Genomic DNA, 15,467 nt, shown 5'->3' with positions numbered 1-15,467 from the left:
TAGGTACCAGTAGCCTAGGTACAGGGCATAGTAACTGCTTCTAATTAATTAAAACAACTGGGATAAATGTATTGTGCAGTTACAGTTAAATGTCTTGCTGAATGAACCCCAGCCGGTTGACAGATGTCACGTGTATCTTAACGTCCCTGTTTCAGGGGTCCTTGCGCCCGTGTACTGTGTACTATTATGATGCCGAAGCAAAACGAAGAAAATAAATTTGAGCTCATATGATATCTTCTGTGATTCATCCAAATTATTGCAATATTAGTGTAGTAAGATGAAATATAGTCATGCAATGCCTTGTGAGAAAGAAAGGAACGCCCATATGTGTTTTAGTAAACAGGCAAATCCAGGGACACCTATTTTCCCAGAGTCTGAGCGTGACCTCTACTGCAGTTGACAACACTCGCAAACCGAGGTTGAACCATTGATTTTTAGCGATGTAAAACAGCTTCGCCGGGGATATGGTACTCGTAGCAATTTGATATACAAATGCATTACTCTTGAAAAACAGCATACCGACGCCAGAAAGGCTTATGTGCACCGCTCCGCTGGATTTCCGACTAGGGGTCTTTAGTGAGATAGTTGTCGGCGTTAAGTCCGTTTCAGCACCACTGCATCAACATGGTGAGTGTGACAGCTAGCGCGCTAGCTAGCACTGGTGTAGCAAGATAACTGTACTAGCGTGGTATCGTATGCTTTAGCTGCTAGCTAGCTCGGAGCTACCTCGCTAGCTAGCCAACCTCTGCTCACACTGGTTTCATCTATTTGTTGCTACAGAATGTAATTTTTTTAGAAAAATCTTAGTGTATAGTGCAGTAGGCAATAGTATTTGCAGCATTGCATACGTGTTGTCATTTTGCTTGTTAGTTAGCTTAGCTGCTAGCTATCTTTAGCTTACATGGTAACGAACGCTAGCTATTCTAGCTAGCCTACGTTAGCGCTGACACCTGTGCAGTGTCATGAGCACCACTGTAGATGGCTAGATGCAATCTAAATCTAAATTGCATTGATTCATCATCTTTTTCCTAGGCACATGCCTGTGTGTATTGTGCGATATGGCGCGAGGTAGTTATTCCATCTCAGTTTACAGTCTCACTAGGGCTTTTATCTTTCCTAACGTCATTTTATTTAGAAAGGTGTGTGCGTCCTCACCTGTAGTGCCCTTTTACTCTGGATGACCTCGGAATGCCCTCAGAGCATTTCTTACGATAACTTTGGAAATACGTGGGGTTAAATCAAAATTATTTATTTCATCTAATGTTGCTCTCAGATAGTAGATAGATTATTTGATTATAGTGCATTGGAATGATTAACATTATTTTTAGGGCAGCGAGGACAATTAACCATTCTTTTATTCTCTGTTATTCGTGATATTGCAAGATGTAGATGTACCATACTGTATAAAAACAAATTATTTTTGAATTTGCTTATTATAGGGCTTGGGAAAATGTAGTCCCAGACACGACCATCTTGTTTCTACACAGGTGTATCTATTTGTCTGATTGGCTCTTCTGCATAGAATCCTATGCAATCAGATGAATAGATACACCTGTGTAGAAACAAGATGGTGTCTGGGACTACATTTTCCCAAGCCCTATTGGTAACATCAATGACTAATATCAGAATATACAATTAGCTTAGCTTGCAGCTTTTGTGTGAACCAGCAAGAGAGGTGCAAGCAAACACACCGATGCTTTGTGTTACACCTGTTAGTTTGTGTAAATTATACCAGCTATTAGATTAATCGTTAGGTAGAAGAAGGACAAGCTTTCCTATTAGCTACAGACTTTGAGGTGCTTTGAGGATTTTTTGTGTCTTGTCATCACCATATCAGATAGAAAGAAACTCAAGTTGACACCTGAACCTAATGTACAACCGCTAGATCGACCAGCTAGCAGGGGGTAGTTGAGATGGCTTTCCTTACTGGGTTTCCTTAAGTTGGTTTCATGGGCAAGATGTCAGTTTAGGGGATTGAGCTCTCAGGCGTGGTAGTGATCATCTCTGGTAGGCCCCTCCCTTGGCCCTCATGTGGTCAGCGTGTGGAGGGGGTCGTAGGGGCCAGGGAAGATAAGGGAAACCATTCTGGTTCAATTTCCCCAGGCTTGAGAAGTTTGTAGAATCCCCCCATGGTAAATGGTCAAGAGCCTGCCAACTGTGCCTGTGCCAACTTTGTGCCTTTGACCTATATCCTCCTGACCGTAGGCCCCACTACATTGACGTCATCTTGCCTCAGAGTGCATCTTTCTCTTTCTCTATGTCAGGTAAAGTAAATTGCCACATAAGTGGGACTTTCTTCCCCTCTGTGACTTTAGAGGAGGTATTGACTTTGGCCTTAGCGGTGCTCACCACACAGTGTGGTGCCTGGGAGGAGATTTCAACCTGCTGTCCATACATTCCTCCTCCCTTCCCTCCATCCTGGTGGTCTCCCCCTCCCTCTTCTCTCCTCTCCTTCCCTCCATCCCTCTGATCCAGCAGTTGTTGCTCTGTTACCACCATCCCTCCCATCCACACTGGCCAGGTCAGAGTAGAAGAACAAGAAAACGAAATCACTTCTATTCCTCTCTCTCGCATTGTTGTTGATATTCACACACACACTGCCTGGAGAACGTGCTACATCAGCACATTCAGCGGGAGTGTAGCCCCCACTATATTCTAGAAGAGGAAAGTGAGGTAAAATTAACCAATAAAAATGCACAGTGGAGATACTGTAAAACAGTCACCCTTTCACTCATGTTTCCTCCTTTCCTCTAACATGTTTATGACCTCATATCCTCTCCCGGGGTAACCGTGTCCCTAGCTGATAGTGGTGCCTTCTTGGTGCTCTCCAACTCATCTTTATGTATTGTGATCCAGACAGCCAGGTTAGACGGGAGGGAGAGAGGAGCTTGGCTCAGGGTGTGAGGTGGTGTATGGTGGTGCTCTGGGAGCAATAATGACATTATGGGAACATTACTGTCACCTCGGTGGGCCTATGAATTACATCCGGCAAGTTGTTCCTGCAGTACTGTCATAGTTCTCTCACTAACATTGGAAAGTTGTATCATTGCAAAACAGTAGTAGTCCTATAGGCCTTCATGGGGAAAAAAGTCTAGAAGAATTTGCAAAAGGTGCGACCACGCACGTGCATGTGCAGCCAGATCGTTCGCCTGCCAGTCCAAATTTTTGTCAACGGACGGACTAACCGACCGTCAGAGCAAGCTATTAGAGCTGCTGTTCACAGCTTAAAAAAACAACAACAACAACATTTAGCCTTCTTTTAGGCTAGTTGTCAAGAGTCAGTTTTTTATTATGTGCCTCAGTTGGGTCTTTCTTGAGTGAGTGTGGTGTACAATTCTAGTGCATGTGGAAAGAGTTAGTGATACCCTAGTCTCGCAATACCAGCCTTTGGTCTCACCTCCAAAAGTCTGGAGACATATTTCCATGAAAAATCATTGCTAGAACAGTACCGAAAACCGATGCTGCCAATCAGAGCCACTGCCTACATCTCCAATAGGGTGAAAAACCCGCCTTACCAAAAATTAGGTCCTCCAAACAACCTGGAGTTGAGAATCAAAACAAAAAATTCACTGCTCCATTAGGAAGGACTGCCCTAAAGCCTTGGACAGTTGAAAACGGTGCAGTTCTCCACGTGTAGCCTATGTGATGCGCTTTTGATTAATGTTTCAAAGATTGCTTGTGTTTCCTCCCTCACTTGAAAAATACCATCTACATTTAGCAACGAGAAACCACAAACCTTTCATTGCACAGACTGTGCTCTGTTGATTGTTATTTCAGTGTGCACTGTGCGTGTGCGCGTGTGTGTGTGTGTGGGTGTGTGTGTATACAGGGGTTAAAATTTACTTTTTATCTCACCAGGTAAATGTCTGGTAGATAAATTCTACCCCAAAACCTTTTTTTTTACCAGCCAAAAAATGAAATACAGACAGCCTTTTTGTGTCGCATAGATGGCAGATTATTGGTGCCACTGCACATGTGGGGTTGTAGTCCTGTCCCCCCACTGAAAATATTGATCTACAGTGACAAGTAGCTAACCAGCTAAATAACAAACTACTTTGCGAGCTATTCCATATGAAGCAGCAAGCAGATCCACTGAGAGAGTGCTAATTTTTCACGCGAGCTGTGCACATCACCAAATTTATTCACATGTGCGCACTGCACTGTAAGCTAGGGCTGGGTTAAAAAAAAAAAAAAAAGATTCAGAATCGAGTCATGAATCCCAAAATCAATCTTTTATTTAATGAATGAATGAATAAACGAAGGAATGAATAGTTCATTAATTCATTCAATGATTCATTCATTCATTCATTTTTGGAAATCAGTATCGATACCCAGCCGTAATAGGCCTGTTGATGTGCTGCATAACTTGGCAGTCATGTAATTAAGGTTACAGCAAAAAAAAAAAAAAGATTTCGATATCGAATTGGGATAATCGATTCTGAACCTTGTGAATCGTAATCGAATCGATTCTTGAAATTGAATCGATACCCAGCCCTACTGTAAGCCTAATATGTTGTTACAAATGTTACACGCACTGAGCCGTCAATGCTGATATTTTGTGGCAAAAAATGTCACCCGCCAGAGTGTCAGGGGGCTTCCAAAATGTACACACCAAAAATCGACCCACATTTGGCGCTTGGCGGGTGTTAATTTTGAACCCTGTGTGTGGGTGGGTGTGTTTGTGTGTGGATGTGTGTTGTGTGCAGGTTTCAATTCAGTTAACTGCTAGGCCTTTATCCAAGTTTCGTAATTCTCACCTGGCTGTGTAAATTAAGTTTAAGGTCACTTAATTGTACTTGGACAACCTCTAGGCTAATCTAATCTAAGCATACAAGCACAAGTTCTTTCTAGTATGCCGCTTAAGAATAGCATAACGCTTCACAGAGTGAGCATAACTATCTGAATGTAGCGGGATATAGCCTAATGGAGCCAGAGGAGGCTATTTCTGCATTAAAAGTTGATAAAAAATACAATTTGCTGCCTAGCTAAATGTCAACATAGGAGTATCATACAACTCTATTTTGTCACTTGATTTAACCAAGTTGTCCTCAAGACATTTCACAGGCAGGATGAAACAGAATGAGTGTGAGAGCTACCGTGTCGCAGCCAATCTCATCTGCTGTCGTCGTCTATCTGTCCAATTCCTATTTGAATATGATGTGATATGTTTACTTCCCCTCAGGGTGTGATCGGTGTGCAGCTGGTGGTTACCATGGTAATGGCCAGTGTGATTCAGAAGATCATACCTCATTATTCCTTTGCAAGATGGCTACTTTGCAGTGGCAGGTAATGTTCAACTCCATACCTGTGCTTCTGACAGTGTCTCTAACTGCAGCCATTTCATCTGCTCAGTTGTGTGCCTTCAGAATAGGCTCAAAGGAGTCTTAACAATGTGGAACAGAGAGGTTGCTCTCCTTGTAAACAGTCGCCTTTTTCATTGTCTGCTGAAAGAGTTTTTTTTTTAAACCATCATTAAGTTGCATCGCAGAGACCAAAGGGCATCAAATATTGGGACGACCCAAGAGGACGGTGAGCGAAAATAAAGTGCCCGCCTCGTTTCCTCTAATTAGAGCCATATGTGTTTTTGAGTAAACAGCTTCTTAGAGCACACTTAATAATTCATCAGTGCTTGTTTTTTCTTCGGCAGGCTGTTGAAGCGTTTTTCTAAAAGCTCTGGCCCAAGCAGACGGCCTGGAGTGTCGCTCCAGAGAGTTCTGCAAATTAAGTTTTCAGTAATGAATAAATAAACATGAAACAAACATGAACAAGCTGTGCTCCCCTCCATGCCTCCTTCCCCCTCTCTCCACGCACAGAAACCTCTCAGGGCCTGTGACAAGTGGGCTTCTAAACCAACTTAAAGAGGTTGCCTGAAATGTTAGTCTTCAAACGGCTGCTCTTAAATTAGCTCTTGTTTTATGTCCAGTCCTCAAGGAGCCTTATGATGGGTCTCTCTTGTAAACCCTGCTTTATAGGGGTGATTATGCAGACCTAGAAGTGTACAATCGGTGTAATTCTTTGAGATGATTGCGAATGTCACGATGTTCTGCTCACCTGCAAATCGGTGCTTAAACTGTCTTGAAATCAAGGTCAACAGGCGCTATTGTGACTCGAGTGTATCATTGTTTTTTTTTTTAACCTGCATCATAAGCCTTCCCCCAGTGTGCAAGTGGGCAGGTGTAAGGTCCTCAGTAGGCTATTAGGCCTGGACCAGGGATGTACACCTAGGCTTCCCCAGGTTATTATCTTGTCTCCTCTTGCTACCATCCCCCCCCTCCCCTCCCCCCTTTCTTTCCCCAGTCTGCGGTGGTACCAGCACCCTACGGAAGATGAGTTGAGGAGCCTCGCTGGAAAACAACAAAAAGGGAAGAACAAGAAAGACAGGTGGGTACAGACGGAGGAGTGGAGGGATGGGGGCGGGGGCGGCGCACGGGGGGGACGGACGGACCGCAGCTCTTTCATCAGGCACGACTGACAAGAGGAGAGCCGGACGGACAGAGAACACAGGCGCCTCAGCGGAGAGACGAAGCTGATGGGTTTAGGAGGCTCGGCTGCAGCCTATTTGAAGTGAGAGGACTGAAGCCTCTTTAGTTGCTGCTGCTTTTGCGGTGGTGGTTGTTGTTGTTGTTGTTTTGTACCTCAATGCTTCTCCATGGCGTCGGGCTCGGCTTTGTGCCGTTACAAGGAAAGATGGTTTTGACCTGGCCATCTGCATCACGCACCTCTGTCTTCTTTTGGAAGTTGAAACCATGTGCCAGGTGGTAGTTATGGCCATGCTTCGACCATTCTCTGAATACATACTTTCATGGTGAATTGCAAATCTTTTGTGTGTTCCTGTAATCTGAATTTGAATTAGGCTGTGAATTTGAATTAGGCTATAGCCAGTCAGTGTTAATCCCCACAGTTCCAGATGCTATGCAGATTGTGGCTCAGGAGGGTGTTGTCTCGCCCCGTCCTCCTGTAACACGAGGCAGGCTGGAGCCCAACTCCGCCACATGTTTGCTAATCCCCACAAGTGAAAGAGGGACCTCTGTCTTTTTGGCTGCTCGTGCCATGCAGCCTCTCTCCCTTTGTTCTCCTGCGGACTCCCCGAGCGGAGAGGTGCAGCGGAGGCCCTTTCCTCTGGTCAGGTGCCCCAGAGATGAAACGTGTGGCGGGTGTTCGGTCCCAGCGTCCGGCCGCGGCTTTGTCCTCTGAATCCAGCACACACACAGGGCTGAACAAACACCGGCCCCGCTGCCAGGGAGGCCCACTAGAAAAGGCCTGCGGGTCCCCGGGAACAGCCGGCTCAGCCCCTGCAGTGTGCTGCCCGGCCTGCACGACGCCCCCTGCAGGCCTGGAGGGATGCCTCCCCTTCATATTTTACACCGCACCGCGGTCAGTAGTCTGCAGCAGTCACACACCTGTGGCAATTACTAACAAAACCTTGGCCATTTGTTTCATAGGGCTGTGCAAAAAAATCCATACATCTGAGTATTGCAATATTTTTTCCCACAATACAGTATACATTTTCCAGGCCCTCGTATTGATACATAATATATATACAGTACTGTACATATGCTGCTCCATATATACAGTATGTGGCCCTAGGGCAGGGGATGGAGTTGTATTTTCAGTAAATTATCTAGAGTATTGCAATGTACTGTAGCGCAATATCATATTGCAATATAGTGCAATATGTATCGTATCGCAATATATCATGATTAGTGATACAATCGTATTGTGAGGTCCTTGCCAATACCTAGCCCTCAGAATGTATTATTCTAGTGGCTTTTCTCAGGATGTACAGTGGAATCTGGAATCATCTCTGTGATATACAGATGGGTGACAAATGAAAGGAAAACCCTGAATCAGTGAATGGACATAACGAATGCAGATACGTCAATACAGGTGTACTGACCCTGACCTAGTGACCAATTACCCCCTACTAACGGTTGAGGAATCGTCACAGCCCGGCCGGGCGGCCATAGGAAGGGGAGAGAGAACTCCTTGACTCTCTCAGCTTTCAACCGTAATTCCAACACCAGACAGGGTTGCTGGTGTGTGACGATCTCTCAAGCCAAAATTAAACTTACCACCCTCGGGCAGCGGCGGCCCGATAGGCCCCTCCTTCTGGGATCCGGCCATACTCTGATCTGGCGAGACCCCCGGTGGAAAGCTACACCGGAACACGATGCATTACACCGCTAGACCACCGCTGACCCCGCAAGGGTGACGAGTGGCTCTGTTATTGTGTGTGTGTGTGTGTGTGTGTGTGTGTGTGTGTGTGTGTGTGTGTGTGTGTGTGTGTGTGTTTGTGTGTGTGTGTGTGAGGGGGGGGAGGGGCGGCATGTTTTGGGTCTACTTGTCCCAATACAAACATTATTCTGAGCGATCACTTTTATCCTATGATGAAACATTTGTTTCTATCCTAATGGGAGTGGTCTCTTCCATGATGACAATGCCCCCATCCACAAGGGATCGGTTTGATGAGTATGAACATGATGTGAATCATATTCTATGGCCTTTGCAGTCACCAGATCTCAACCCAGATGAACAACTATGGGAGATTGTGAACCGATGTGTTAGACAGCGCTCACCACCACCATCATCAACACAAAATGAGGGAATATATTCTGGAAGAATGGTGTGCCATCCCTCCCGTAGAGTTCCAGAGACTTGTAGAATCTATGCCAAGGCGCATTGAAGCTGTTCTGGTGGATCTTGGTGGCCCAGCACCTTAATAATACACTTTATGTTGGTTTTTCCTTTAATTTGTCACCCATCTGTCAGTGTCATTGATTGTTCTCCCTGTCTTGGGTTCCAGGAACACAAGGTACAATGGCCACATAGACAAGCCTCTGACCATTCCTAAGGACATAGACCTGCAGCTGGAGACCAAGTGCATCACAGAAGTGGACACGTTAGGTGAGTCCCAAAAAATAATACAGTCACCAAAACACGTAAAAGCAATGTTTGAACAATTCAGAATGTCTCTACCTCTGTCAGGCAGTCTCCATTCATCCGTAACCCTCCTCCTCCTACCTGCAGCATTGCACTATTTCCCAGAGTTCCAGTGGCTGGTGGACTTCACGGTGGCGGCTACGCTGGTGTACCTGATCACAGAGCTGTACTACTCACTGGCCGAGCCCTCTGGGGAGATGAACATTAGCGTGGTGTGGTGCCTGCTTGTCCTCGCCTTCGTCATGTATCCTCCCAGCAGCCAGTCGGCCAGTCGGCCAGTCAGCCAGTCAGCCAGCCAGCCAGTCATTTAGTTAGTCAGCCAGTCTGTCTGTCTTCCTGTCTGCCTGTTTGCCTGTCTATCTGTCTTATCTGTCTGTCTGCCTGCCTGTCTATAGCCACCCTAATAGCGAGTGTTGTTGAGGCGCAACTAAACCCATTGTGATATCAATGTGTGATGAGACCAAGCAAACCTCGGATCAGTTTCCGAGCATGCATATCCACAGAGCCGAAGCGCCTCGCGCGCGACGTCTCTCCACATCCTGGCCCTTCTGCCCTACCTGTTGCTGGTTAACATTCTTTAGCCTGTCAGAGGGAAGGAATCAGAGAGACCGGATTGTGCCGAGGCTTCGTTTCAGCCGTGGGGGAGCAGTCAGCCGTCAGCCAGCCAGTTGGCAGTAAGTGGCCATAAACTGACAGGCAGACGGCGCTCCGTGGCACGCCTGCCAGCCCAAGCCTGTATCTGCCTGGCTGCCTGCCCCGCTACCTGCTACTTTCCCCCCCCCGAATTGTCGCCAAATCACACGTATTATCCCCGCCGACGTCCGTGGGGATCAATCTTTCCCACGCTCCCTGTCGGCTCTGGCTGAGTGGCGGACAGATGGCGCCCCGTTTCCTGTCTGCAAGTCAGAGATTGGAGGGGTCCAATTTTCACAGCCCACCACCGCACAGATTTTGCCTGGGAAATGGGACGGGATGCGGGTGATGAAGAGGAAGATGATGATGGGAGATCCGTTTTAATGGCCCACTAGATTTCAGATTCCCCGTCTCCACCTGGGTTGAGTGGTGGGAGTCGCAGTAGCCTGCTTGGGGGTGAACTTTGACCCCTCACCGCCCTGGCTCTACCAGGGAATGGGACTTCCTGCTTCAAGCGGCCGCATCCAGGGTCTCCTCACAAAGGTTTGGGAAGAAAAAGATATTGCTCTGACTATATTTTTCATCTCGCAACAGTGGCGCAGCGTCCGGAACGGTCCATGTAGAGTTCCGAGGGCACTTCGCAGCCACGGATCTACTTTTGATGGATATTTGCTGAACTCCGCGCGGCCGTACAGGATGGTTCGATGGCGAGAGAGAGGGTCAGGGCTGTGAGAGTGGAAGCGCCGCCTCCAGGTCCAGAGTGCTGTTGATTTCTCCGCCGGCCGTGTTCAGGAGTACATTAGCGGCGCGCCGGCTGACAGCTCAGACAAGGGCTCTGCAGCTCTCCTTTCACAGGGGCCGGCTCTAAGTTGTCAGGCACCTTTTATGAAGCTGCCTTCCTCCCCAGCCGCGTATTCCTGGGTATTACCCCCAGGAGCAAGCCCATCGGACGCATTACCACTCCCAGAGTGGGCTGAGAGAGACGGACGCGTTGGCATGCTTGTCACCCGGTCCGTGGGAAGGCTGAGTTCCATCTCCGCGGATGGATGCCGTATCTCTCCCCCACTCCTAGAACAGCAGCCCGAAATACCATTATTTAGGACTGAGGCAGACCAGGAGCCCCATGTAATTGTACCACTGCTAAGAGGAGTGAGAGGGACACTGGACTGTGTGTGTGTGTGTGTGTGTGTGTGTGTGTGTGTGTGCGTGCGTGCGCGTGCACGTGTGCGCACGCGTATATCTGCCTTATCCGAGAAGGTGGGGATGAGGGTGGGTGAGTGGATATAACTGAGTCCGTCTCTGTCACTGGGTTGGATTATGTGGGTGCATCTACGTGGATGACAACTATTACTCGGTATGGAATTGCCTGTATCACCAATAACATGGCCCTGATAATTATACACTATAAACCACCTGCATTGTTCGATCATCAATTCAGTGGTGTGCTTCCTTAACTCCTTAACTCTGTGTCAGTAAGACCCTCTTTTCTCTGACGGCCCACTACTTTAAATTGGAGGAGGGGGGCGAGCGCTCACTCTGCATCACCTTCGGTTTCTTCTTCTTCGTCAAAGCTATGGCCATCCTCATCGTCACTGAGAACTACCTGGAGTTTGGCCTGGAGACTGGTGAGTCACTCTGTTGTATGGCTATTATGGATAAACAAACTGATTTTGCTAAGCTCAATGTCAGCAGAGCAATTGATTTGAGCGATGAGACAGAAATAGTCTAATGCTTTCATTTTTGTTTAGGTTTTGCCAATTTCTCTGAAAGCGCTTTGCAGTTTCTGGAGAAGCAGGGCCTGGATTCCCAGTAAGTAGCTTTATCCTCCCTGGATGGATCTGTGTCTAGGAAGTCAACAAATCAACATACAGTAAATAGATGGAGCACGTTTCTACATGGTCCACGTTGTACTGTATATTGATATTCTCCAGGGGTCCCATATCGAAACTCACCTTCAAGCTGATCCTGGCCTTGCTCTGCTCGTTGATTGGCGCGTTCCTGACTTTCCCTGGCCTGCGATTGGCCCAGATGCACCTGGATGCCCTCAACCTGACCACAGACAAAGTCATACAGTGAGTCCCCCTCAGACCCCCCTCCTTTACCACCTCACTCACCAACCCCACTACCCCCCCCCCCCCTCCTTTACCACCTCACTCACCAACCCCACTACCCCCCCCCCCTCCCTCCCCACTAGCCCTTCCCACCGCGTCTCCTCACAACATCCACCCAGCACCACGGTTTCCTACACCGTTCTCCAGCCACCTCATCCAGGAGTGGCTACAGCAGCTAATCCCCTGCAGGCTAACTGCTCCCTGAAAGCTGTTGCAGGGTCAGATGAAGGTTGTCAGCTGGAGCCGGGTTCTTTTTTTCAGAACTCACGAAGTGGTGTTGCCACAACATTAGGGGAGAGAGCCTTGGTGGGTGAAGGAGGAGGAGGGGTGGGGGTGGCACTCTGATAATTTACTTTGGCAGGGCAGGGTGTCACGCTTACACCCTTCCTCCCTGTCCCCTTCACGCTGGCCCAGCCAGTAGACAGCACTGAATCTGTCTTCCTTCCTCTTCCTCTCCTCCAGGACTTTGCTGCATATCAACTTCCTGTCTCCTCTCATCATGGTGCTGCTGTGGGTCAAGCCCATAACCAAGGACTACTTCCTGAACCCCACGCTGGGGAAGGAGAATGGGCCTTTGTAAGTCAGCTTTGCTTGTTTGCTTAATTGTTTGTGAGATTTCCAGATTTGTTTGTGAGATGTGCTTTTGCTCTGACAATGACTCTGACAAGGTCAAACAGGATCAGCCCCGCCCTGGTGTTTTCATATTTCCAGGATGGGTTGCGTCTCCCCTCCTCTCCAGACCCCACCCTGATTGTCACTCACTCACCCTCCATGTCTCTTTATCCCCCCCCCCCACTCTCTCCCTCCCCCCCCCTGTTTTTCTCTCTCCCTCCACCAGGATGACTGAGCAGACGTACGATACCCTGCGGCTATGGGCCATCCTGCTGCTGTGCGCGCTGCGATTGGCCATGATGAGGCACCACCTCCAGGCCTACCTCAATCTGGCCCAGAAGGGCGTGGAGCAGATGAAGAAGGAGGCGGGACGCATCAGCATCGTCGACCTGCAGAAGATGGTGAGGGACGGCCTCGGCTCCGACGGACAGACGGGCAAGAGTCTGAGAGAGGACCGATGGCGCTTTCAGGGCGTTGCCGTTCCGTCCTAACAGAGAGCGTCTTGTCCTGTGTCCCCTCCCAGGTTGCTCGTGTGTTCTACTACCTGTGTGTGATTGCTCTGCAGTATGTGGCGCCACTGGTGATGTTGCTGCATACAACATTGCTACTAAAAACCTTAGGTGAGGATTGGATTGGTCTATCAGCTGAAATCCGCTTGGGTTCCAAGTTAACGCTTTTGAGAAGAAAATTACCTGAATTGGCACTTGGTACTAACCCTCCCCCCCCCAACTCTTCACTCTGTCTGGCATAGGTGGACACTCCTGGTGGGTCCACCCCGAGGAGGACCTCCCTTGCCCTCTGGAGATGAACTCTGACCATGCCACAGTGGCAGCAACAGCCTCCCCAGCTCCAGGGCCGGAGGTAGCCGCTACGTCCGTGGCCCAGCTCTCGGTAGCCCTGGGGGGCCTGAGGACTGTGTTCAGCCCCCTGCTCTTCAGAGGCCTCCTGTCCTTCCTCACCTGGTGGATAGCGGCCTGTCTGTTCTCCACCTCCCTGTTTGGTCTCTTCTACCACCAGTATCTCATGGCAGCGTAGCCCCCCCCCGGCCCCGGGTCCTGGTGCTTTGTCCCAGGGGTCTGCTCAAGGCCTTATCAGACAGGACTGGGTGGGACAGGACCCTGGTGATGACCCCCCCCCTCCATCACTCATGACCATATCAACAGAGCTCCTGCTCTGACCCCAGTGCTTCCTCCACGGATGACTCTGAACGTTGTCTTTTTACTACCTTTTTATTTGGGGAGCAAGATTTACAAAGCTTAACAAAAACACTAATATGAATGAGTATTGACAATATACTGTATGTGTGCGTGGGAAAATGTCTTAAGTAGAGCAGCGAAGATGGACCTGCTGAGGGAAAAGTGTGGGGGGGGGGGGGGGGGGGGGGACTGCGGAGGCTCTTATTGGACACACAGATGAGCTAAACCACCCAATAGAAGCTCTGCAGAGGGACAGCCCCAGGCAAGCTGAGGTGCGCTGGAAAGAAGGAACAAACTCAGAACTTGAAACTGATATATTTGAAAATGTCTATAGACTGACTACCGACGACTGGCTACCGTAGGTTTCTAAATACTATGCGTTCCTCATGAATTGCTTGTTGTTCGATCCCCTTCGTACTCTTTTTGGTAGAAACTGAGCCATATTGAAAGAACTGAGGGGGATGGGAGTCCGGCACATGGAGCCTGGTCAAGTGTATGTGTGTACTGTATGTGTTTTTATGGGTATATGTATGTGGGTCTCTGTGTGTGTGTATGCGTCCTTGTGGGTGCGCATCAACATCTTACCTGTATTTTGGCATCAATACTATAAGGGCATTTTCAGGGTCAAGAGGAGTGGGTGTCAACTACTGCGAAGGCCTTTTTCCTTACTCCATCCCCACCCAGAACAGCTAGTAGTGAGCAGTGCTTTGTCAAATGAATTGATCAAATTTCAGTTTTATAAAAGTTGCTTTTAAAGAGGTGCCAAGTATGCCCACCTCAATGGGCTGTGATCTGGTGTCTGCTAGTGTTGAGTGTGCCCTGCTAGTGTTGAGTGTGCCCTGCTAGTGTTGAGTGTGCCCTGCTAGTGTTGAGTGTGCCCTGCTAGTGTTGAGTGTGCCCTGCTAGTGTTGAGTGTGCCCTGCTAGTGTTGAGTGTGCGTCTGCTAGTGCTGAGTGTGCGTCTGCTAGTGTTGAGTGTGTCTGCTAGTGCTGAGTGTGCGTCTGCTAGTGCTGAGTGTGCGTCTGCTAGTGCTGAGTGTGCCCTGCTAGTGCTGAGTGTGCCCTGCTAGTGTTGAGTGTGTCTGCTAGTGCTGAGTGTGCCCTTAGTGCTGAGTGTGCCCTGCTAGTGCTGAGTGTGCCCTGCTAGTGCTGAGTGTGCCCTGCTAGTGCTGAGTGTGCCCTGCTAGTGCTGAGTGTGCCCTGCTAGTGCTGAGTGTGCCCTGCTAGTGCTGAGTGTGCCCTGCTAGTGCTGAGTGTGCCCTGCTAGTGCTGAGTGTGCCCTGCTAGTGCTGAGTGTGCGTCTGCTAGTGCTGAGTGTGCGTCTGCTAGTGCTGAGTGTGCGTCTGCTAGTGCTGAGTGTGCGTCTGCTAGTGCTGAGTGTGCGTCTGCTAGTGTTGAGTGTGCGTCTGCTAGTGCTGAGTGTGCGTCTGCTAGTGCTGAGTGTGCGTCTGCTAGTGCTGAGTGTGCGTCTGCTAGTGTTGAGTGTGTCTGCTAGTGTTGAGTGTGCCCTGCTGCCTTCTGTCTCCCAGGGGTTAATTCACAATGAGAAGTCTACTGCCCTGTTGTGTATCCAAGCGTACACACCTGCTCATACGTTCCTCACACACACCACTGCACACCTTGACAGCACACGTACACTACTAAACACTGTCAGAGGTATTGTGCTACAATACAGGGTGAAGAACATGATTGTGTATTTCCTTAAGGAATGTATGGTAGGCCATTCTGAAGGTCACTCAAGACTGTATGTCTACTTAAAATTGATGTCAGCACAATTGTTTATGATGATGGGAGATCATTGTAACACGGAATTTCATGTGGAATACCCTGTATTCAACATGGATATTGCAGCACCATATCACTTTTTTTTAACATGTCTCAAGTCTTATCTTCACATATTTGTCTGTTTGGAAAGATGGGCAGTTCGCACACTATGAATGTATCAATCCTGCCTAATTTTAGATTGTTCCAATGAA

General features: G+C 48.5%; 1 protein-coding gene across 1 annotated transcript; it reads left to right on the top strand.

Annotated features, from left to right (window-relative positions):
- The first annotated feature begins 452 nt into the window (after window positions 1-452).
- Window positions 453-13,623, top strand: tmem161b (transmembrane protein 161B). Its single transcript, XM_084456936.1, has 12 exons — window positions 453-627; window positions 5,183-5,286; window positions 6,298-6,381; window positions 8,804-8,904; window positions 9,028-9,184; window positions 11,047-11,198; window positions 11,322-11,382; window positions 11,505-11,645; window positions 12,147-12,260; window positions 12,523-12,697; window positions 12,820-12,916; window positions 13,048-13,623. The coding sequence occupies exons 1-12, from the start codon at window positions 625-627 to the stop codon at window positions 13,329-13,331; spliced, it is 1,473 nt and encodes a 490-aa protein (XP_084313062.1). The 5' UTR covers window positions 453-624; the 3' UTR covers window positions 13,332-13,623.
- The last annotated feature ends 1,844 nt before the right edge of the window (window positions 13,624-15,467 follow it).

Source organism: Borostomias antarcticus, assembly GCF_949987555.1.
Source record: "Borostomias antarcticus genome assembly, chromosome: 23".
Taxonomy (NCBI): Eukaryota; Metazoa; Chordata; class Actinopteri; order Stomiiformes; family Stomiidae; genus Borostomias; species Borostomias antarcticus.
Note: the sequence above shows the minus strand (reverse complement) of the source record. Positions and strands in the feature narration are given on the sequence as shown.